This window comes from Phaseolus vulgaris, chromosome 7, assembly GCF_000499845.2.
Source record: "Phaseolus vulgaris cultivar G19833 chromosome 7, P. vulgaris v2.0, whole genome shotgun sequence".
NCBI lineage: Eukaryota > Viridiplantae > Streptophyta > Magnoliopsida > Fabales > Fabaceae > Phaseolus > Phaseolus vulgaris.
In genome coordinates this window covers 1,189,584-1,214,512 of record NC_023753.2, presented here as the reverse complement: position 1 = coordinate 1,214,512, position 24,929 = coordinate 1,189,584, and the positions used below count along the sequence as shown (strand labels likewise).

The following is a 24,929-nucleotide window of genomic DNA, read 5'->3' as shown; positions in this document are numbered from 1 at the left end:
CTAGAAGAGAAAAAAATTGAAAAAGAAAAGAGACTAAAACCAAAGAGGAAGAAGAAAATGGTTAATTGAATTTATCAATTTTCTTTTGTATGTTATTTTTTGATTTTTAATTTCGACTCATTCAAAATTATTTATGTATATATGTCAAATTTTTATCATCTGGGTAGAGAGAAAAATGCGGATACACAGGTGTTGTGTTTGTGTTTTCGTTAATAATAATAATACAAATGACATCGAACCAATGCAAGGGATATTAGTATTTTTTTACTCGTGATTAATTAGTAATCTGATTTTAAAAAATATAGTGCATGGTGAATGTGGGCTAAACAATTTCTTTCTTAGACTTAACAGTGGTTAACTATGATAACTTGTCTTACTTGAAACTATAGGTGATTCTCTCATCTTTGTGGGCAATTTCTTCCTTTACCTCCACGTTTTCTTCCTGCACCCCCATAAAACACTTGAAATGACATTTTTGCCATTTTTTTCATCTTTTTTATTGACACCCTCTTCCCTTTTTTTTGAATTCATATATTCTAAACTCTAGAATTTTGAGTACAAAATTGTTTCTGAATTTTAGAGTTTAGAATGCATTTGCGAATTCATAAAATACCTTATAAACTATAAAATTATAAAACTTGGAATATGACATTGGAATATATTTTTTGAATTCAAAAATACTTTTTAAACTCTAAAATTTGAAATACAAAATTATGTTCTGAATTCTAGACTTCAATTCTAGAGTTCAAAAATGAAGAAAAAAAAACAAATCTTGCACCTTTTATTCAAGGATAATTTTGGAATTGAAAAAAGGTTAGTTTTGGAATTCAAATATTTATGAAGGTGATGAAGAAACTATGAGGTGGAGAAAGAAATTGCCATTTTTATGATGCTAAGATATTGGTGGGAGAGGATTTGAGCATCATGTGGATGTGATGAATGGGCAAAATGTTAAATTCACATATGGAGATTTTATTTATTTTTCTTGAAAATTCTGATCAGATTTAGCTTTCTAAATAAAACTAATGCATTGGGTTTTCAGATAACTTATAATATTGGTTCATCTCCCAAAAGTAAACAGCCATTTTTTTATTATTTTGACAATGAAAGAGAGTAACACAACCAATCTTATGCTTAGCTCATTGATAAACCAAGAGTTAGTTTACATGTTTATAAATAGTTGGTTCAGGTAAAAAGCACTTACTTTTGAAGATATGGATAAACTTTTTTTCTCTCTATGCCCAATTTGTAAATCAGTGAAAGTTGTAGTAAATGTAATTGATTTGACATATTTAAAAAAAAACAATTATATAATACATTCAATTATAAAAATATCCTTAGTTTTATTTTAATAAGAATAAGCATAATAAATATCACAGAACTCCTTATGTCTTTGACTAGAGTGGAGTTGACATAGTGGTTTTGTTTTTCTTCCCATATTTTCTATATTTAGTAGAAAATAAATTATTTTTTAAGTGCACATGTCTTCACGATAAACAATTTCAAGTTACAGAATTTTTTTTTTCTATTTTTAAAATAAATTCATGAAAACATGTTCAGAATCACAATAACTGATTATTTTATTATTATTTCAAACAAACATAGCCGTGGGAAAGTTAATTTGATTTTATATTTCCACAAACACAAGGACACAAAACTGTATGTTTAAGGACACAAATGTGATTAAGGTTAATTATACTTGAATTTATTGCTTCCCCCAACACAGCAAGCCAAATCTGAAAAGTATGGGTTAAAAACACATAGCATAATGATAACATATTTATATATTTTCACTAAACAATACGTAAAATAATAATAGGTTGGTCCCAACCAGAAATTTTCTATGTTACCATAAGTGGTGGATAAAGTGAAAAAACGACGATGGCAAGTTGAATATCATTTTTGAATTGTTGTTTTCCAAATTTGTTTCATTTTAATGTTAATTTTAATCTACGAGACTCACACATGATCACGTATCAAACATCGATACGAGTATCGAACACCGATACGAGTATCGAACACCGATACGAGTATCGAACACCGATACGAGTATCGAACACCGATACGAGTATCGACATGTATAAGTAAAATTTCTAATTCAAAAAAGTATTTATTGAATTTCTAATAATTTTAGTATGATTTTAACATAATTTAAAAAAAAACATATATTAACTTTTTAAAAAATTTAAACTTATTTTATAAATATTTATTATAATTATAAAATATGAAATAAATTATCAATGAAAAACATATTTTTGTTAAAAAATTAAAATATATATATGAATGTAAAATTTTATTATTAATTTATATAATTTATAATTATATAATATATAAATTCATGTTTTCATATTTTGTATTTTTTTTATGTACGTATTTATACGTATCCATACAGATATATTTTAATTTTAATTTTGTGGTATGGCCCAACGACGCGAAGGCCTAACCTAAAGGAAACGGAACGCAAGCGGGTGAAACAGTGTTATTTGTTGGATAATTGAGGTTGTGAACAGTGAGGAGTGAGAGAGGGTTGTTGTTTGTTTGCTGGCACAACAAAAAGTTATTTGTATTGTTTTGCGAACCTTGAAGCTGTTGCGTTTCATTTAAAAGCGGTGTTGTTCTCTTTCTCACTCTCTTTCTGTTGCGCACACAAATATTCCAAAAACCCCTCTCTCTGCGATTGAACTCAATTCTCGCGGGGGCGGATTCCGGTGGCGATGGCGGCGGCGGCGGCGACGACGACGACGACTCCAGCGTGGCAGCCTCAGGAGCAAGGCTTCAAGGAGATCTGCGGCCTCCTCGAGCAGCAGATTTCGCATTCTTCTTCCGCCGATAAGGCTCAGATTTGGCAACACCTTCAGCGCTACTCGCTCCTTCCTGACTTCAACAATTACCTCGCCTTCATATTCTCCCGTGCCGAGGTATTCCTTCGCCTATCTCCGCTTCACTTTTCTACTGCTATTGTCTCTGCTCCGTCGAAACGCGGCTTTTCGTATGTGCTTTGCTTGTATCTATGTGCAAGAGTGAGGATCGCCTTGCGTTGTTTTGGTTTGATTAAGTCTGCGTGATGTGGAGCTCTTGTCGTAGTGTGTTTCTGCTTGATTTGATTGTTCTGAGTGAAATCTACTGGACTTGATGAAGGTGATGCTCCGGCGAGTTTTATTCTTGTTTTTTTTTATTTTTTTGTCTGTTGCTGCAACTTTGTTAATCTGCACTGATCGGTTAACGATATGACACTATTCGACTCTCTTGTTTTGTTTTTAGTGTCGCTTAACTTGTTTTAAGATATGTTGTAGTATGTTTTGGTTTTTTGTCAAGTTTTCTGGAAATTCGCATCGATTTTCTACTTTAACAGTGAAGCAACTTTGTATAGTTTGACTTGTGTTTGTTACGTGCGTCATGCTTTTAAATGCGAAACAAAATACTATCAGTGTGTCTGGAATCACATCTAAAAAGGTTAGTCTGTCTGATGTTTTGGAACTGTTTCAAGTGGTTCTTGGAGATATGTTTTTGATAAGACTTTATTTGTTTATAAAACTGCATATGGTGTGGCAGTTGTGGTTCAAGTGGTGTTGCATTGATATTAATGGTGCTGTGGTGATTTTCAATTGACCAGGGAAAATCAGTGGAAATTCGTCAGGCTGCAGGGTTATACCTGAAGAATAACCTCAGAAATGCTTATAAATCTATGCAGCCTGCCTACCAACAGTATGTGAAATCGGAGTTGCTGCCTTGTCTTGGTGCAGCGGATAAGCACATAAGGTCTACAACAGGAACTATTATTAGTGTTGTTGTTGAAATAGGAGGAGTTGTTGGGTGGCCTGAATTGTTGCAAGCCCTCGTAAATTGCTTGGACAGCAACGATCTAAATCACATGGAAGGTGCAATGGATGCATTATCCAAGGTTGGTTTTCCATTTTAGATTCAATATAATATTCTTAAATTATAATTCTGGCTAAAATAGAATCTTCAAAGAAAATGCAAATACTTGCATTATATGAATTGGTGCTACTGAGATCCTTGTAGAGAAAGAGGCAAGATTTATTTTATAAAGAAGAATTTTTATTATAATGTAAGAATAGAAACAGAGGTAAGGAGGATTCTTAGGAATCTTCCTTGGAGAGATGTCAACAAAATTATTTTAATCAAAGCAAGTTACACATAAGCATGGACCCTCGCACAATACCAATTGCTGTGATCGGATTTTTATCAAACAGTAATTGAATGGTTGGGTCATTAACTGTTGGATAGAAAAAAATGCAGCTACTGTATTAATTTGTAGTAGAGTGCTTCCCACCATGTTTTCGTCACAAGAAAATAAACACACATCTATAAAGAAGATAAATAAGATAACAAGTGCCATATTTTTATTGCATTTGTGGATACATGAATGTGTTTGGACCCACCACGTGAACTTCTCGGTAGCTTCTGTGGGATGTTTTTTTTGGGGGAGGGGCAGTGGAGAATATGAAAGCATTAAGTGGTAGAGTGTGGTAGATGTGTCCATATAGATGGGGATTTGAGTTTATATGGATTGGGGTTTTAGCATTGGTTGACTTATTGCATTGCAATGTTAATGACATTAGAAACGTGGTTTGAAGTATGCTAAATTCCGTGTATTTCTCCCTCTATTTTATCTATTTACACTTGGTTATAATAATGACTGGAAAAAATTGAAAGTAACAACTGAAATTAAAGACATAGTGTGCTTAGTATGTCCCCCCTGATTTTTTTTTTATGCAATTGATATATGTCTCTTGTACTGTTTCCTGTTTCATTAATAATCCCTGTTTATATTACAGTCTTGTCAACTGATTCTTAATATATTCATAGCATTTGTTTCTAGTAGTACCTTTTTAACATTTCATTTTTCACTGCGCATGAAGATTTGTGAAGATATTCCTCAATATCTTGATTCTGATGTACCGGGTTTAGCAGAACGCCCTATTAACATATTTCTTCCTAGATTATTTCGGGTAACATCAGTATTTCCTTTTTATAATTGTCTCTTTCACCTCTTATTATACTATCCTCCAGCTGTTTATTCTTATTTTTTGTTTTTGTTTCAGTTTTTCCAATCTCCTCATGCTTCATTGAGAAAGCTATCACTAGGTTCTGTAAATCAATACATTATGTTAATGCCTTCTGTAAGTGTATAGTTTCTTAGTTATCTGGTTATTAAAGAACTACTGAAGTTTGGAATTAATAATAATAGTCTTAATTGTTTTGCAAAGGCTCTATATGTATCCATGGATCAATATCTTCAAGGTCTGTTTGTCCTCTCAAATGATCCTTCTGCTGAAGTGCGGAAGTTGGTGAGTTCTTAATGTTTTATATGCACGTGGATGTAACTCGAATAAAGTGTTTTTCATTATTACTTCATTACTGAATTACTCAATATGATCCTTTTCCAAATCCAGCTGCTGGTTTGAATTGCTAGTAGTTGAAGGCTTCGGTCCATTGACCCTGCCTTCTGTTCACTTTGTATTCTATCTTTATACATGAATTATTTTGATGACCTCTACAAGTCAAAGCTATACCCTGTTTGTGTTTTCTTGTAATTTCTGATAGTTTGTGCAAGAAAATTGATTAACTGTTTTTAGCTCAAATTTGGTAATTACTATTTTTTTATTAATGTTGGAATCAATTGAAACCATCCTAGTTGCTATTCATAACCAGGTTTGCGCGGCATTTGTTCAGCTTATTGAAGTCCGTCCATCTTTCTTGGAGGTGAGCTTCTTGTTCTGGTTCATTGGAGTTTTTCAAGTTAATTGAATGTTCTTATATTTTCGGGATTTTTCACATTGCGGTGGTTTATCTATTGTATTCATTCTATCACACTATATCCAGTTGTTTACTTCTTTGAGCAAGTAGAATTCATTTAGAAATCATAAAATCAGAACATATTACATTGTTTTATATACTTATCATGATTTTATTATTTATGCATTTTTAATTTTCCAACTAGTCAAACAAGCAAGCACCAAGTGTCTTGCCTATTTACTTTCTTTAAAATTAATGTTATTTCTATCTGCTCTCTCTTTCCTAATGCAATTATCAATTCACTGCAGCCACATTTAAGGAATGTGATTGAATACATGTTACAAGTCAACAAGGACACAGATGAAGAAGTAGCCCTCGAAGCCTGTGAATTTTGGTACTATATATGTTTGCCATGTTATTTTCTTAATGATACAACTAGTAGCTGGAGTTCATGTAGTTCTAGGTGTTGTTATGAATCACAACCAAAATAATAAACTTATTTATGTGTATTTTGTTTTATTGTGTTACTTGCTTTTTTTTTCGTCACTGGGAGGAGGGGTTTCAGGTGGTTGTAATGTATTCTAATTTGAGACATGCTAGTTCAAGTCATACTGTTGTCTAGCAATGTATGTTTTCTGTCGTTGGATACTAAGATGGCATATGCATAATCAATTTATTGTTTCTAAAATCAGCATGCCGATGCAAATAAGAGTTCGATGAATCTATTATGTAGTGATGCTATTTTCCCTTTTAAGCTTATTTAAAATTTCAAACTTTACCAATATTTTATCTTTCTGAAATCCTGGGAGCTTTTGCTATTTTGCATATTTTATTTTTTAAATTTTGTTGTTGCAGGTCTGCTTATTGTGATGCTCAACTACCACCTGAAAACTTAAGAGAATTCTTGCCTCGTCTTATTCCAGTAAATCAAATTATACACATTTTTCTTTTATAACTGTTTTCCTATGTAATATTGAAATTTGAAGTTCATTTGTTGCATCCATGTAGATATTGTTGTCAAACATGGCTTATGCTGATGATGACGAATCACTTATTGAAGCTGAGGTTTGCTTTTGGATTGATTAGTGTTTATAGGTGGATTGCAACTAATTCTTGTTTGTGACTTCATTTGTTTGAATGTTTTTTTTTTTCCAGGAAGATGGATCTCAACCTGATCGAGATCAGGTGTGGTTGCTTATTAATTGACTTACTGGGTTTTTTTTTGTTTATGACCATCACATTTCTAATTTTATTTGTTTTTCACCATAGGATCTTAAGCCTCGATTTCATGCGTCAAGATTTCATGGATCTGATGAAGTAGAAGATGACGTATGTTGTACTAGCTCTATTGTTTTCGTATTCTTATTATTTGATTAATCTTATTTCCCTTATTTAATAGGGCTTATGTAGCTTTTGAAAGATGAGCTGTTAAAAAATTGCTTTGCAATTTAAAGTCACAATTTTTTATTTTTTATATTTACAGGATGATGATGTTGTCAACACATGGAATTTGCGGAAATGCAGTGCAGCCGCCCTTGATATTCTTTCAAATGTGTTTGGAGATGCGATTCTTCCAACACTTATGCCTATTGTTGAGGTGATTCACACTTCTTATGATAATTTTCTATATCACAGTTGCTAAGAATGAGTAACAGTCAAACTAGTGCTCTATTAATTAAAGGCAGACCAGGCATAATGATAGTGGGTGAAACATAGGTGTATATATGTCAAACATCAACTATTATGATGCTAATTTCTCCACAAGCCATATTTTTTTTGGTGTGGATATACTAAAGCTTATGAGAATGTGTGCAGGCTAAGTTGTCTGCTGGTGGGGATGATGCTTGGAAAGACCGGGAAGCTGCCGTGTTGGCCCTTGGTGCCATAGGTGAAGGTTGCATCAATGGTCTTTATCCTCATCTGCTGGAGGTATTTTCTATTTTTTGGTTCTGATTACGCAATCCAAAAGCAGATGGTTTTATTGAAGGAAAAATTGTTTAGCTTTGTTTAATGTATGCTTGAATGATTTTATAACTTAATGTATGCTTGAATGATTTTATAACTTAATGTATGCATGTGTGTGTTTGAATATCTCATTAATATCAATATTGTATTTTAGAGTTATTCAGAATATCCAATATTATCTAATTGTATACTAAATATTATCAGTTATGGTTAGTTTCCATATTTCCTAATATCTCATAATTTGCTTCTTTATTATTGTTAGGATCAACATTAGTGTAAATAATGGTTAGCACCCAATGTTTTACGTACATTGCAGTTCATCTTATTGTAATACATCATAGAACACTAGAAAATGTTATTCAAAGCATATTTCTTTCTATTCACTCCCTTTTGTACCTAAAACCCCATTGGTCTGTGCATGTTTGTGTATTGCTTCTCTAGCTACACAATATCTTGTTTCCAAAAAATATGATAACTTCTCGAATCATTCAAGCTTTATAAATTACATAGTGCAATCTTTCCTTTTTCCCCTTTTGTTGATCTATTCTTTCTTATGTTCAATTATTCAATCACTGTCAGATAATTGTGATACTTTGTGGATGACTTGTAATTTGCAATTCATGCTCAATGTTGTTAAAATTGCTATCTAGATCGTAAGTTCGCATGGTCTTACTATCTTTTTTCCCTTTCCTGATCTGGATCAGACCTGAAATAATAAATTGATAAGATTGTGATGGAATCATACGAGTGAGTTGACTTGAGATTTTGGCACTAAACCAAAAATTAGTAACTGTCACATTTCTGTTTATTTATTATCTGAGAAAACTCAAATCATAGGATTAAATAAAGAAGTATCAAATATCTGTTTTGAAGTGTTTTTCCCCATCTTGCGTGTCCCTCTCTTGGATGTTGTGGTTATGGAACGATAGTTTTTATGTTTGCTTCAATGTTCTCGTTTATAGTTCCCCTCTTTTTTCTATGTGTGTATATATTAGTATAGTTTACATTTTGATTGGATCTTATAATCCATGTTACCATTCTTCATTTCTACGATTAAGATCTTGCAACTCCTCAATCTTGACAACATTATTGATACTAAAAGAAGAAGAATGTTGTCACAGTCAAATGAATGCTAGTTTTTAGTTTTGGAGTTATGGTTATGAAACATTAGTTTTAGGTTTGCTTTAATGTTTTTATTTATAGTTTCCCCCCTTTTTGTATGTGTTTTTTTGTGTGTGTATTAATATAATATACATTTTGGTAAGATCCTATATACTTGTTACAGTCTTACATTCCAACATTTTAAGATCTTTCAACACCTCTTTGGGTCCTTAGTAGGATCTTAATTTTGACAACATTATTATTATTATTATTATTGATTTTAAAAGAAGAAAAATATGTCTTTGACAACATTTAGTTAATCTGTCAATCTCTGACTCTTATTTTACTGAGTCTTGTTTTATGATCTGCTTTATTGATTTTTTATGCTTACAAATTTGTCAGATTTTTTTTATTCTTTTATGTGGCCATTACTTCTTACTAATTCTGAATTTTGGACAATGCTGTGTTCTTCATTTCTAGATTGTGGCCTTTCTTATCCCGCTTCTTGATGATAAGTTTCCTCTGATACGAAGTATTTCGTGCTGGACACTATCTCGTTTTAGCAAATTTATTGTTCAGGTATACAAGCACTTTGTTCCTCTTCTGCTATTGCACAGCTGGACAGTTGTATAACTTTATGTACTTCTGAAGGTTTTGATCACTTGGAGAAAGTTATTCCAATCCTAAATACCAATTACTATCAAATTCCTAATCATTAAATTTATGTCTCAATATCTTATCACTATTTATATATTCCCAATCGATATTAATATGTTACATTCTCTTTCCTGATATGATTATAACTAATTATTTTAATATGCTCTATCACTTTTATATTTGTGTATTCAATATTCAAGTTTGAACTTAAAATGTTATAATATAAGGAGTTTGTAGATATGCCAAATCTTGCATCAGTCTCAAAGGATCTTGGTCGATTGGAATATCGTATGTTTCCAGATAATTGTAAAGTGACAAAACAACAAGTGAATATTATATACAACATCTAAATGAACTGATATTTAAGTTTAGCCATGCAAGGTTACAGAGCAATTTACTGTATAATTTTGTTTGAGTTTGAATTTGTCTGTTTTAGGGTATTGGACATCCTAAAGGCTATGAACAATTTGATAATGTTCTTATGGGGCTTCTACGAAGAATTTTGGATGACAATAAGCGGGTACAAGAGGCTGCTTGTTCAGCTTTTGCAACCCTGGAAGAGGTTCTGAATACAATTTCTGTCCATTTACCCTTAATGAATTGATCAAATTACTTCATATATTTTCAATTTATACAAGTCTCAAATTTGGTTTACAAAACATATAATAGGAGGCTGCTGAAGAGTTGGCACCACGCTTGGAAATTATACTGAAGCATCTGCTGACAGCATTTGGGAAATATCAAGTGATTTCCTGACCTTAATAATAGTTAATACATGATTTTCGTGTTGTTTCTTGTGCAATGACTCATGTTTGGACGAACACTAGCTCTATATTTTTCTTCATATCTTATCATTACCTGTATGCTTAGACATCGTTCACTGTAGTCTTTTGTCCTAAATTGCAGCGGCGAAACCTCAGAATTGTATATGATGCAATTGGAACTCTAGCTGAAGCTGTTGGAGGAGAGTTGAATCAGGTATGCTAATTTTTAGCAGTAATCCATTCCATGGAGGGACAATCAACATTCTTACTCAAACTACTGATATTCTCTCCCTTTTGCTTCAAAAGACATTTCTTTATTTACTGTATATCTCCTTGCTTTGCAGCCTGTTTATCTTGACATTCTAATGCCACCATTAATTGAGAAGTGGCAGCAACTTTCAAATTCAGACAAAGATCTTTTTCCACTCCTGGAATGCTTTACATCTATAGCACATGTACGGATATCTGTTTTTCCCACCATCTTATGCATTAAAAAAGTGTTTCTGGTTTTGTTGTCATTTACTGTTCATAACATTTATTATGAATATGCATGTTTGAACTTTGAATTAGTTTGCTGGTAGAATTGTAAACCGTAGGTTGTTCTTTGACAACAGATTCCTACTTCTCATGTGTCAACAAATAATTTCACCATAACTAATTGAAGGGTTGAAGCTGTTGATCTTGCAATGTGCAGTATATCCTCTTGACAGTATTGGCACAGGAACAATGCAGAAGGCACTTGTCTGTGCATGTTGAAAATTTGATTTCATTTGAAATAGCTAAAGCGCATCTTATTTTTAAACTGCCTAAAAGGTTGCATGCAAATTTGATACGTCTTAGGGGATTTTATTTATGTTGCTAAGAATTCTACGTCAAATTTAATTCCAAAGGAAGTTTCTAATCATGTATTAGTATGCTGGCAGTTGGAAGTTGGTTTCATTCTGATTCTCATGTTAATAAATGCATGGGTTTGGGAAACTATTAATATAATTTGAAAATTTTGTTCCGTTTTTTTTTCTTGCTCCTGATGTGGTGTTCAATTGATGCAGGCTCTGGGTACTGGTTTCACTCAATTTGCTGAACCTGTATTTAGGAGGTGCATAAATATAATCCAGACCCAACAATTTGCTAAGGTTCTGGTTACTTTTGCTCAAAGATCTTTTAATATCTAGTTTGCACTATATATTTATGCACCATATATCAAACCTACAGTGTTATGCCCTAAACCCTAAACTAAATAAGGTAACTACAAATCATAAGATATCATGAAGCATGTGAACTGCCAAAATAGGGAAACTACTATGAAGAAATATTTTATAGGATAAAATCTAAATTGTTCTTGGATATGATATTTTGATATTACATGATATTCTAGCGGTGTGAACTAATCGAATGAACACTACTTAGAGGGTGCTGTTATCTCTTCTGAATATTTTTCTTTTATTGAGCAGTCAAGTGCCTCTAGCATGCTATATATGTTGACAGGTATCCAATTTACATCTAAAGTTGAAAAAGTGTCAAAATGTTATTATTATGGTCTATACCCGTGTCTGTTATCAAATTAATATGTCTGCATATGCTGTTTGATTCTAAAAGATGCATTTCATTGACCACCTTTATTTATGATCTGTCCAACAAACTACTGTATAACTAATTACCAATAAGTTTTGATTTTGAAGTTTATTTTATCTTCCAACAAGTTGAATGTCATTTTATTTCAGGCTGATTCTACAACTGGGGTTCAGTATGACAAGGAGTTCATTGTGTGTTCTCTTGATTTGCTTTCTGGACTAGCAGAGGGTCTTGGCAGTGGAGTAGAGAGTTTGGTACTCATCCTAAACTCGTATTTTCTAGATATGGATGATACTTATCTGTTAGCTAATTATTTCTCATCTTCTTGGATGTGTTTCTTGAAATAGCTTGCATTAATTTACAAAATGGGAGCTTTTTTTTTATCTTAAAACATGGTGCAATTCTCTCATTAATATTCTTATTCATATCAAGTGCAGTACTTGTTAAACTGTTTCTGTAAATTTTAATACTGAAACAGTTCTATGGTTTTCTGTTACTCCACCTTTTTTACTTGTGTAAAATATGTCGTTTTGTATTCAGAAACATGCTTGTTATTTTGTAAATATTGTCTTCGTTTTAATTGATTGGGCTTTTGCATCATTAGAAAGATCTATTAATATATTATTTCATATATGTGCAATATTTTGATCCGTTTTCTCTAATTAAAGAGTTAATATTTTTTGGGGCCAGAAGTAGGGTTTCTGGATTATCTAAAGAACATCAATATGACCATAAACTTTACCTTTTTAAACATTCGTGATTCATGCTGGTGGTTTCTTCTACAAACTGGAGGCAGCAACACTAGATTGTTTCTTTGATTTCTAGCATGATATTATCTTTTCTGTACAAGACCTACTTCTTTAGCAGAAATCAATGATAAAACTAAGTCCTTTTATTGTACCTTGCTTCTGAAAAACCTGTTCTTCCTCTTTGTATGTAAGACTTGGAATTGATAGCTATTCTGTCTTCTAAAGTTCCCTTTGTATGAGTGTTTTTGAGATTATCTTGATATACACTATTTTGCAGGTTGCACAATGTTCTCTGAGAGATCTACTTCTGCATTGTTGTGTGGATGATGCTTCTGATGTTCGACAAAGTGCTTTTGCCTTACTTGGAGACCTGGCACGAGTAAGTTGAATGTGTACCTTCATACATTATACTGAAGCCTGCTTAGCCATAAGCTCTTCCTTGTCCTGTTGTATTTTGGAAGTAAATTTACTTTTTGAAGTTGTTAGTTTAATTTTTTTATTCGGGGTTGGTTAAGGAGGGGATTGGGTGGAAGTAAGTTTGGGTCTATGCCCAAATATTTTAATTTTACATTGTGGGGTAGCAGGGATTGTTCTTTGGACTGTATCTTAGTCGATGGGATTCTAACAATTGTAATTTGGCTAGGTGTGCCCGGTCCATTTGCACCCTCGTTTGTCTGAATTTCTTGAGGCTGCTGCCAAACAGCTGGTATGTGTGTGCCTGATACAAATTTGTCCATAGGTTGCATTTGTTTGGCCATTTTATTCTAATAGTGTCTGGTGTGCAGGAGATTTCTAAGGTAAAGGAGGCCATTTCAGTAGCAAATAATGCATGCTGGGCAATTGGAGAATTAGCAGTTAAGGTATACCATTTTAATGCTGCTTTCTGATAAAATGATAGAAAAACATGCAAAATAGAATCTAATTGGCATTGACATTTGGTTTGAATGATATAGTTCTAAATTGTCTTGATTAAACCCTAAACCCTAAACTGTAATGAATACCGTGATTGTTAAATGATAGCCATATACTAAAAATGATGTATATTGACACAGTAGAGAAGCCTTCTCTGTCACTTTTATTTAGAAACTGGTTTTGATCACATGGTGATGAACATAACGCCCTTTAATAACAGCTTCAACGTGCTGTTTCAGATGAGAGTTTTTCTCATCCAATCGAAAGGAAACTGAGAATAACATTTGAACAGAAGAAGTTGGAGGTGAGGACCACCTGGTTGTTTGGAACATGATTGGACTGTGAGTCCATAGCTCTGGTAAAATTCAAGCTCTAGAAAACATTATAAGTTTTTTTATTGGAAGAGAAAATGATAAAAACTGCAGGAAATGAGAATAGGAAGTGATCTGAGTAGATCTGTGAATCTGTATATATTTTCATTATTGAATGACCTTTGTTAATAGCACTACTATTTACAGGCTCAGACGGAGACAGCTGTCCCCATTGAACGCCAATAGGCTACACTGGTTGTGAAAACTAAAAGCAACTAACTAGACCCAACTAAGACAAATATAATCAGGCTACAACAAGTAACGACTTTTAACTTTTGTCGTGTGGATTACTTAATTTTATAAAATACTATAAAATACACATTAACTTTTGTCTTGTGGTTGTGATAAGCCAAACTTGTCTCATTATTGGGTTTTTTGATTGGGCTGGGTTCAGGTTAAATAAATAAACCCATCAAAATTGCAGGTCAGTTGTGGTGGATAAAATCATCTCATAACACAAACATTCTTTAGTTGTGATGATGAGACTTATGTTGTAGGTTCTTGACAGATAATTTTTCCAATATTCTTGTAGTATTCTACAGCTTTGTATATTGATTCATTCATGTTTCTGTTTGTGTTTGAAGGTTCTTCTTCCCTCATTGCTTTTCATGTTTCTGATATTGTTATTAATGTGAATATCTTCTGACATTAACTACACCATGTCACATTTTATTTATTTGATACAAAATCAGTCTATTGAATATCAGGTTCGTCAAGAAATTTCTCCTGTTGTCTTGACTGTAATTTCATGCCTGGTTCCCATTCTTCAGCACGCAGAGGTCACTATCATTTTACGTTCTTCAATTATAATTTTGATCATGTTTAGTTGCTGATTGTGTTTGCTGTTTATAGGGACTCAATAAGTCACTTATAGAGAATAGTGCAATAACACTGGGGAGGCTTGCGTGGGTCTGTCCAGAGCTTGTATCACCACATATGGAGCATTTCATGCAATCTTGGTGCACTGCTTTGTCAATGTATGTTATAGTACTGAGCTTCACAGTAGCACATAACAAATATCTCCGATTCTCTTGTGTTGCTGCATTTAAAAATGTTTTCAAAATCAAATGTGCTTTTGCAACTTTTGGTGCACGATAAATCGTGAATAAATTACTACTCATTATAGAAGTTTGTGGCTCTTTTATTGTTTTACCCTTTCATCTTAGATGTTTAGGAAGGGCTTGAGGGATTCAAAACATAGTGTATTCAACAAAGTTGAGAAATTGATTATAGTACTGTTCCCTTGGCAGTGTGATCAGTTCGGTTTGAGAGGTTGGTGGCTGAGATTGGAGATGAATATTTTTCTTTCAAAAAAAGATAGATGGAGAAGATCTGATGAGTGGTCTAAAAAGCAGTTGAGATGCATATTGATGTTGACTTTAATAACAAATTAAAAAAGTAAACAAATTGGAGCAATCTCCCTATTATGTGCAATTCACTTTTCCCTTTGAAATTGTAATAACTTTTTTTTGTAAAATCTCTTCTGCTTACTATGTTTCTATTCCGACACAACAAAAATAAATACAAACATATGCATACAGTGTTTTTCCAAAAGTCAGGATGGTAAGAGAGCCCCATCATAAACCTGATACTGTGGTAATTATTTTACTGTCAAATTCTTATACTAAGGATGCCCATTTAACGTGTTAACAATTGACAATTCCTTGGGAGTATATGGTATTGAGGACACAAAATCACCTGATTGTGTTCAAGGCATTTTCTAGCTTTAAGAGCTTAATGTCCAGTATTACAATGAAGGTGTTAGATAATGCTTGTCCGAGAACTTCGAATAGTCAATGTATCCTGCAATCCTGTATTTAAATATTTGAAATCCATGCATAAAGGAGAGTAATCATTATCTCAACATCCTCATTTTACAAATTGAACATGATTTTAGATGAACACTTTTTCATTGTAGGTTACCTTGTATACTAATTCTCTTGATGATTTTTTTGCAGGATACGAGATGATGTCGAGAAAGAGGATGCTTTCAGAGGCCTATGCGCTATGGTAGTCTCCTATTCGCACTAAAATTTTAGATGTAGCCTTGTAAAGTAATTGGTGTTTTACACTTGCTTTCAGGTCAAAGCTAATCCTTCTGGAGCTCTAAGCTCGCTTGTTTACATGTGCAAAGCCATTGCAAGTTGGCATGTATGTTTAGCCGTCAGTATGGTCATCTTAAAGTTAAAAAGTGCTTTAAGGATTTTGTAATGTAACTGCTTTTATTAACGTCTACAGGAAATAAGGAGTGAAGATTTACACAATGAAGTCTGCCAGGTCTTGCATGGGTATAAACAGGTTAGTGTTGCTTCTCTTTAAGGCACACATCTACCTTTTGGGTAATGTTATGTTGAAGTTATTGCTGTAATACCCTGCTCATGATAATGAGACTACAATCTCATGTTTATGCTGTAGATGCTTCGCAATGGAGCGTGGGATCAGTGTATGTCTGCTTTGGAACCTCCAGTAAAAGAAAAGCTTTCAAAATATCAAGTATAGTTTGTGTGAGTGTATCTGCTGCATTGACCTTGTTGGTCATTTTGTGTGTTGAAAAGCAATATTGGAGTCCGGATTCATATGAAGCAGGAGCTTAGTCTCAGTCCAAGTTTCCAGACACTTGTACAATTCGTTTGAGCTTGATGATTACAAGCAGTTCCAGAAGCCTTCGAGATCTGATTTGATGGAGTTTCCCATGGAAAATGTACAGGGGAATGACTTTCAACCTTTAGAAATGCTTGATTCTTTGTTGTCTTTATAGTTAAAGCCTTAATTAAAGGCTAGGAGTTTTATTCCACCCTTGTGCTCGTCGCCACAGTTTTCCAATATCTATAGTTTAAGTTCATAGGTTGTGTATTGGTTACACAGTTTTGTACCACCAGAGAGGGAGGGGAGGGGGATATCATCTGATTCGTAGTTTCCAGAGTATTAGTTTGTTAAATCGTTTGTAAGCTGTATAACAAGAAAACCGATTTCAACGGTTTTGCGTTAGGCAGCACATCATTTAAATTTTGATTGAGACAATAATTATTTAAACTTGTGTATGCATCTCTCTTTCTTTTTATGCTTTCATCCCTAAGCAAAAATTTGGACATTATTTTCTTATACTGTCGATGCCTCTACGGTAACATGTTCTCATGTTTGGCATAACTATCTAGTTTGTCAACAATTTTATAGTTGTAGTTTGAGAACAATTTCAAATAGTTTGGATAAAGAAATAATTTTATTTGTTAGGCGCAAGCAAGATTTTTCTATAGTATACACTAGAAATATATTAGGTGCTAGTCTACTCAGCTCTTCATCTGGTTTTAGTATGTCCCTGTTTCTCTATATTTTGGAGGCTTTTAATTGTTATTTGATTCCATTGAATATCTCAAACCACAGGTGCCAAATTCTGGTTTGAAGTATTCATATTAGGCATTGTTACAACTAAGCAACTTCTAAACAATTTTGCTCCTGCAATTATTTGTTTACCCAAGAAAAGTTAGCATTACCAATGGCAGCACAAATGTGCATGCATTAATGTTCAGTAGGAGACTCGTATATAACGTTGTGGGTTGAGAAACTGATTCTTGGCAGCTTCCAATTCTATTCTTTCCCATCTCTTTTTTCTTTTGATATCTTCTTGATGTGCCATTGATTCTTTAGCTTCCATGTCCATGAGACCCTTGGAATACAGATCTGGGTCCATTTCTTCCAGCATCACCTTAACACTTTCTGTTAGTTGCCTAACGCTCTTGCTCCAATGCCACTTCAGGTTCTTTTCCATGCCTTCTACAATCACATTAAACACTTCCACTGTTCCTATCAGTGCCATTTTCACGAACTGCTCATTGTTCCACACATACAGTGCACGCTCCGCTACCTAACACAATTAAAATAATGTAAGACACGGAGATATAGATCTATATATTATATAATTATGAATTATATAAATTGAGAATACAAATTTATGTGCACAAGTATATTTCAGATTCTTTTAGTAAAAAAATGTTTTTTCATGGCTGTTCAAAGTAATTTGTTTCTTATTTTTATAAGAGTAATGATATATTGACAACTCCAATTTTTTATACAACCATGTTACAACTCCTAATACTATTATTTTAATATTTTTTTTTCATATCATTTAATTAATTACAATTTTATCTTTTATATATATATATATTTATTTCTAAACCTATCACATCAAGGGTTGTATACAAATCCAAGAGTTGTCAAACTATCATTTTCCTTTTTATATTCATAATAAAAATTTATACAATAAGTTTGAATTTTTAGATAATTAATGTATTTATTCTTTTTAAAATTGCGTTAGAATCGTGCTAGAATTATCAGGAATTTAACAAATATTTTTTAAATTGAACACTTCATGATACATATGTCTGACATAGACAAGCCATTTAAAAGGAAATATCCGAGCCTCATAGTCTACTATCATTTTATAGTTTTCAATAAATTTCAACATACTTAAGAACCAAGAACATTGTACTAGATATTGGATTTAAGAACCAAGTAAGAGATGTACCTGGGAATTCCAACTGTTTATGCATTTGGTAATCTGGGTACACAAGGGCAAGGCCAACTTCCGATACTGGTCAGGGTCTAAATTCTCAACAAGATCTTCCAACTCCCCAATTAGCAAAATTTCTTTTTGACAGTTTGTGACAGGCCAATACCTCAAAATCCCTCTCACAACAACCCCTCCAAGCATAGGCTCCTTCTGCACAAACTGTGACACGCAATAGGCCAATTGCCTGTGGTACACTTGCATCCCTTTCGTTTTGTGCAGAGGAATCAACACTCTCATCAGGAACAGCTTGTGCTCTTCCTTCAGTGGCACTGTAAACCCATTGATTATGGTTCCCCATATCTCAAGCAACTCTGCAATACCCGGATGCTTCTCTGTCTCAAAAACGTAGTTCAAGAGCACCTCTGTCATCGATTTCCTCATCAAGGAACGATCACATATGAACTTGGAATACATCTTGTGGTACACATTTTTCAAAGTCTCACGCTCCCTTGGATCTTCTGACTGGAACAGTGCTAGCAGGTTGCGGAGGAAAGAGTGATCCATGCACTCTCTCAGCATCTTTTGCTCTGTGCTGTTAACAAGCTTGAGAAGAATCTCGTATACTATTTGGAGATGTGACCACAGAGGAGAAAATACAGAGATGGGGTCATCTTCTTCGGGCAAATCTGTGATTGCAGAGGGGCTGGAAGGTGGAGGGAGTGGCCTGAAGAGGTTGGCAGATATCATGGTCACCAGAGCCACCAGAACTTTTCCATGCACTGCTTTCTTTGAAGACTTCAATATAGAGACGAGTCTTGTGAGCTGAAGCCTCTTTGAGTCTCTTTGTGCAGGAGATTCTGAAGGGTCAGTGAAGGTGAAGACAAATGTGCAGTAAGAAATTGTGGAGAGAAGTTCTTCATTTCCTGAAGTGGGGGAAGAAGATGTGATGGTGAAGTGAGGACTTTCCTGCACAAAGAGATCTTGCAGAGTTCTTGAGCTTTTCTTTGGGCTTCTTGTTGATGGTGACACTTTCTTTGGGCTACCCACCATGCTTGATTTCTTCCTCTGCAAGAAAGTTTCTACTTTCCCCTTCTGGGCTGTTTCAGAAACCGTTATTCCGGTTATGTCTTTTCCATCAAAGAGCTAAAGTTATTGTGAGGTGTTTGTTTGGTTCACAGAAAAGCCAAGAACGGCGATGCCTTTGCACAAGAAGCGTTGGAATGTCCTAAAGTTAATGTATTCTCATTTCATTGTTTCTGATTCCTCCATTGGAACTTTGCCACATGGAATTTCAGGCATATTCATTGGCCTAGAACTCATCGACATGAAGGGCTTTCTTAATGTATTCATTTGTTGTTAGGATCAGTTTTTCAGTTGTATTATGTGTCTTGCATGTGCCTCTCCGGCTACCATTATGGATTGTGTTTGTAAATAGACAGATTTGATTTTAGTCATTTTGTTTTCCTCAGCACATGACAATGTTGTGTTTGGAAGTAAAAGGACAAAAAACAAATCCTAGTTGTTTCTTGTGTCTTTCTTCCTCAATTTATAATAACAAAACAACAGGTCTTTGGCCGGAAAAAGAAATAACTTCTATGAAAAAAAAGAGAGGAAGCACATAAGAAGACAGACAAAGTTAACTACCCTTTTGGAGCTAAGCTTATGGAATAAACAATGCATGCACTTTATACTCTTACCTGATTAGAAATTGGTATTTATGCTATTTTATTTTTACTTTTACTTTTTACAATAAATTTGTAGTGGTACGACTGGAAACTCATCATTCGGTTAAGGTCGACTGACACAATTGAATCCGTTATGTCTGAATAGAAGATTAACTAGTAATACACTCGTAATCACGATCCAAAACTCTAATCTAGTTTAATAACACAAAGTCCATAATGATCATGTATGTAGACACATACTTCAAGAATAAGGTACATCACAAGACGAGAAGTAAGAGAGCGAAAGAAAGACACGAAAACCATTTCAGGAAGGAGGAAGGAAAGGTAGACCGACCGACCTAGAAAAAAGACAATCATTTCTCTTTGTTTCAACCCCATTGGATCGTTTTAAAGTTCAAAATGAATGGTTCATTTTACTTTGTACATGACTGAGAAAAACAGAACATGGAGTTGGTTGATCGACCCAAGATAGGAAGGTGAATGTTCTTATATATTGCATGTTTGTTGATTCCTGGAACCATAAGCAGTCTTCACCATTATAGCTCATTCGATACCAATCCTTGAATTCTGTTAACATTTTGATAAAAACTTGGTCAAATCTTGTCTGCACAAATATTTTATTTTTAAAGAGAGAGTGCACCAAATCATACCATGTCAGAAACAAAGGAATGACACCACCTCAGAAAACAAATTAATGAACATGCTCTCCACACCATGCATGCACAACCCATCATCATCGTACAATATTCCTACAAAGAATTTAACAAAAACAAAGGTTGTCGTGTCACTAAGTTTCCACAACTAATTTGAGAGATAACAGGACTTCCTATAACGTAACTATGAATTTGCTTGCAGAAGCTATCATTAACTTCAAACATTAAAGGGTCGAATAATAAGAAATACAGAACATATAAATTATCTCACCTCAGATTGTTTCAATTTAATCGGTATAAACTGTAGAACTTAAACTTTATGTATTCAACTATATTACACTCTCTTTCTCTAGTCCTTAATATAAGAAATTGATGGTTTTTTTTTCTATTAGGCATTTATTAAGTTTTTCTTCTTTATTTACCATTTTAAGAGTTTTTCAAAGTATCTGTATTTGAACTAAGAGTTTTTAATTATTTATGGCTGAAATGAAACTGTGGCACAAACAAACAGTACCTATCTCATTACATTCTGCTTATAAAAACTGAATTCATAATTTGCCACTTTAATATATGACTTACCTTTTTCTATAATTAAAACTAATTTTCTCTTTAAATAAATAGCACAAAGTTCATATTGATGGAGGAACAGGGAGAAAACCAAAGCAAGAAGAATGAGTATAAGAAAGAAAGAAGACTAATGAGGAAAGACACAGTTAGGACTAGAAATCATTGTTTCTTGCAATCATCATTTTTTTTTGCAATCATTTTTTGTCTGCATTAAATTAACAACAGTAAATAATCTTAACTATAAATGCAAATATGATCCACATCTGCCATATATACATTCTATTTAGGCAAATAGATTGACATAATTATTTATACATTTTCTAGCTTATTCATACTATAAAAACTTTTACTATAAAAATAAAACTCTTCCTGTAGCAGTACATTACCTACACTTTTTGAGTTGCAAAAAGGACTCAAGTTACACATTAAGCAATAATCAGAACTAGAACAATAGTGATGGTGAAAATGTTTTCAAAACTCTCTGCACTACAGAGAGAAATGACAGATACTTTGGATAACATGATGTTACAAGAAGAGATAATAATTCACAGACAAAGTTAAACTAATCTCTCTTCAGGGATGCTTTGTAGAACAGGAGTCCAACAAGTGTGGCCATTTCTATTGGTTGTGGAAACATGCTTTCTCTTCAATAACAGCTTCAATCTTTGTTCCACAGAAGATTCCAACAACATTGTTGACTTCATACCACTCATCATTTCCACCACCTGCTTTAACTCACTCTTTCTCACCACAATCTTCACCCTCACAACCCCTCCACCTTCCTCTGTGCATGAAACTACTCCATTTCCCTTTCCTTTGTTCTTCTTCTTTTCACTCACACCCTTCAACTCCATTCTTCTGAATCTTTCAACCTTAATCACAATATCTTTGTGTGTGAAGCCAACCTGGTATATATAGAGATGATGGATGAACTAAAATAATACAAAATGTTGGTCTTGTTATCTGGCATTCTGTGCTGTATTAAATTAGAAAACATGGTCAATGAGTAAAATACTGAGAGGGAGGTGCCATTTTATATGCATATATGTGATGTATATATGGACTGCTACCATGCTGAAGCAATAAATAAACATTGAAATCAGCTTCTCCAACCACTCACATGCTCTCTATTAAAGTTTGCTGCACTTATTGTTGGGCCAACTACGGTGAAAGTGACACGTTTGCATGGAGTGGAAACTCTTCAGGTTAAGTAAGCGTGTTTTCTTATCTACAAACTATACAAAAATTTATACCTTGTTTTGGTCTCTTAATGGCGAATCTCAGATGATTTTAAATCCATGTAACATGCAACAGAGAATCCATTTCTCCAACACACCCCTCACGGTTCAATAATGATCCGATAGCACGGGATACGATAAATTCAACTAATTCTTACTAGGATAGGTTTTAAATAACTCTATATTCTAAGAAATGCACTTTAAACCAAACTCAATCTCTTAAAATCGACTTATAAAGTGAGATTTATTTTTACTGAAATATTATAATCTTTAATCGAGATGAGATACTAAAATAGTAGTTGTCAATGTTAAAAAAAAAAAACTTATAATTTATCTTGGCCAGAATTTATTGTAACAGTATAGGGTCTCATAAAATTTGTCTAATAATTGAGTAGCTGAGGTGTGTTATTTGGTTTATGAAGAAAAAAATATGCATCTGTTGTAGCTGTCATTAATGGTATTTAATGGGTCGCTCCGTTTGACAAATTGAATTTAGTTGAACTCTGTATGAATGCTTTCTAGATTTTTCTCTGCGCAGCCTAATACAGGTACCTACAACACTGGCTACTGAAATTTGTTGTTCAATGTTGAATTCAATTGTAACTTATGAGGCTGCATGTCTTTTGAATGGTGTCTTCGTGTCAGATACATGTATCAGATATTGTAGTCCTACGACACTGGTCAAACATCATAAAGTGTCAAATTTAAAAAATATTTGTTAAATTTTTAATAATTTTAACACGATTTTAATATAATTTTAGAAATAAAAAATACATTAATTTTTTAAAAATTTAAATTTATTATATAAAATTTTATTATTATTATAAAAATAAGGAATAAATAAAAAATATTTAAAAAAAAAAATTAAAATATATTTGTGTATTGTCAATTTATATTATAAATATATAAATTCGTGTGCTTATACTTTTTGAAATATTTTCTAAGAATGGAACCTTCATAAATTGGCTGCAACGCTTGTCCAAAGCTTCATTTTCTTTAATACAATCTTTATAATTTAAATTGGTAAATTTTACATAGTTCTAATTAGTATTTGATATTTTTTTTTACACAAGCATAATAAAATATATTTTATAATGATTTTTAAATGTTCTGAAATAACATCTTATCAATAATTAATCTGTTTTTACTGAATTAATCTTCTTCTTATTATTAGATAAGAAAAATGTTTTTATAATTCAAAATTTATTTTATTTGATAATTTATTTAAAAAGTATTTAAATGTAAAAATGGTCACATATTACATCAATTTTTATCACGTAGTATGTGGTGTTTTTCTTCTTCTGAAAATTGGCTTTCATTTAGGTATTTTCATCAAATTGCAGAATAAAAATTCTCAATCATACAATAAATAATATATATATATATATATATATATATATATATAATATAAATTTCTCAACTAAACTGATTCTAGAATTCCTCTAAAACAGTAAATATACTCTAATATACACAAAATTCTTTTGTCTAATCAGTGATAAATTTCTTCAATTTTCCATGATATGACTAATTTATCATCTTCAAAACCTACAACATATATATATAATAGACATTAATTTTATATTATGGAAAATTAATTCTAAAACACAGATAAGGTGAAATTTCTCGTAAATTTATTTTATCTCTAGTAAATGCAAAATGTCTAATATATATTGTTTATGTTGAGGACTGAATATCTTAAATATTGGAATATTTGTGAGTAGTTAAAAAATCAATTTTACAAAATCAACAAAATTGAGGTCTGTGGAGGTTTGTTCTTATTTGCACACTGTAAATTGATTTTACTTCTACTAATTGACGTAAGATCTTAAATAAATAAATTATGTATTTAGATCAATTGCATGAATTTATGTGAATTTAATTAAAAGCCAGGAACATAAATTCTACATATTTGGATATTTTTCTTAATTGATGATGAGGGTCTTATCTTATTAAAATATAGTATCTAAAAATGCAAAAAAAAAAGTGTTAATATCTGTATTTTGTGTGTGTGAAAAAGCATGGGAAGGAGGATGATGGATTGAGAATTGCATGATTTGGTGGAAAGTGGCAAACACCTAATAAAATAAAAAAAATAAAAAATATTATTTTGATAAATGTAGATTGAAAAATATCAGTTTATCCACTATAAGAAAATCATGAAATAGAAATCAATTTTAGATAAAAGAAATAATTAGTTATTATATTGACGAAATTAGAAACAATTTTAGAGACTAAAAAAAAATTTGGTTTCTAAATTAGTTTCTATTATTATCAAATGGTTTCTAAATTGGTATCTAATTAACAACCAAGGTTTTTGCTACCAAATTTATAATCTAAATAATTGGTAGTTAAAACATTGATAGAAACTATTTAACAATAATATAAACTAATTTAGAAATCAATTTTTTTGTAGTTTCTAAAATAGACT

General features: G+C 32.6%; 2 protein-coding genes across 5 annotated transcripts; one reads left to right on the top strand and one right to left on the bottom strand.

Annotated features, from left to right (window-relative positions):
* The first annotated feature begins 2,407 nt into the window (after positions 1-2,407).
* Positions 2,408-16,892, top strand: LOC137828786 (transportin-1). 4 transcript variants are annotated; one of them, XM_068635474.1, is made up of 29 exons: positions 2,408-2,918; positions 3,614-3,901; positions 4,884-4,973; positions 5,067-5,144; positions 5,232-5,312; positions 5,677-5,727; positions 6,069-6,154; positions 6,616-6,682; positions 6,769-6,825; positions 6,916-6,945; positions 7,030-7,089; positions 7,244-7,357; positions 7,576-7,689; positions 9,307-9,405; positions 9,920-10,045; positions 10,153-10,227; positions 10,390-10,461; positions 10,592-10,702; positions 11,297-11,380; positions 11,969-12,073; positions 12,846-12,947; positions 13,212-13,274; positions 13,354-13,428; positions 14,559-14,630; positions 14,704-14,828; positions 15,810-15,861; positions 15,934-16,002; positions 16,090-16,149; positions 16,267-16,892. In XM_068635474.1, the coding sequence occupies exons 1-29, from the start codon at positions 2,715-2,717 to the stop codon at positions 16,348-16,350; spliced, it is 2,694 nt and encodes an 897-aa protein (XP_068491575.1). In that variant the 5' UTR covers positions 2,408-2,714; the 3' UTR covers positions 16,351-16,892. The 4 variants fall into 4 exon arrangements, 2 of the variants coding, with proteins under 2 accessions (XP_068491575.1, XP_068491574.1); XR_011083971.1 differs by having other exon boundaries at positions 2,426-2,918; positions 13,720-14,630; XM_068635473.1 differs by having other exon boundaries at positions 2,426-2,918; positions 14,544-14,630.
* A 230-nt stretch (positions 16,893-17,122) lies between these two features.
* LOC137828787 (serine/threonine protein phosphatase 2A 57 kDa regulatory subunit B' beta isoform-like) lies at positions 17,123-19,759 on the bottom strand. Its single transcript, XM_068635476.1, has 2 exons — positions 18,374-19,759; positions 17,123-17,713 (listed from the first exon to the last, which is right to left on the bottom strand). Exons 1-2 carry the CDS (start codon positions 19,406-19,408, stop codon positions 17,375-17,377), a joined length of 1,374 nt encoding a protein of 457 aa, XP_068491577.1. The 5' UTR covers positions 19,409-19,759; the 3' UTR covers positions 17,123-17,374.
* Between the last annotated feature and the right edge of the window lie 5,170 nt (positions 19,760-24,929).

Bases quoted from the DNA above. Each gene is read 5' to 3' on its own strand.
- LOC137828786 (XM_068635473.1), top strand. From the start codon at position 2,715: ATGGCGGCGGCGGCGGCGACGACGACGACGACTCCAGCGTGGCAGCCT. The intron at 4,974-5,066 runs GTAACATCAGTA...TTTTTGTTTCAG, and splicing joins TTCTTCCTAGATTATTTCGG to TTTTTCCAATCTCCTCATGC. The intron at 10,703-11,296 runs GTACGGATATCT...CAATTGATGCAG, and splicing joins GCTTTACATCTATAGCACAT to GCTCTGGGTACTGGTTTCAC.
- LOC137828787 (XM_068635476.1), bottom strand. From the start codon at position 19,408: ATGGTGGGTAGCCCAAAGAAAGTGTCACCATCAACAAGAAGCCCAAAG. The intron at 17,714-18,373 runs GTACATCTCTTA...TAATTGTGTTAG, and splicing joins TAAACAGTTGGAATTCCCAG to GTAGCGGAGCGTGCACTGTA.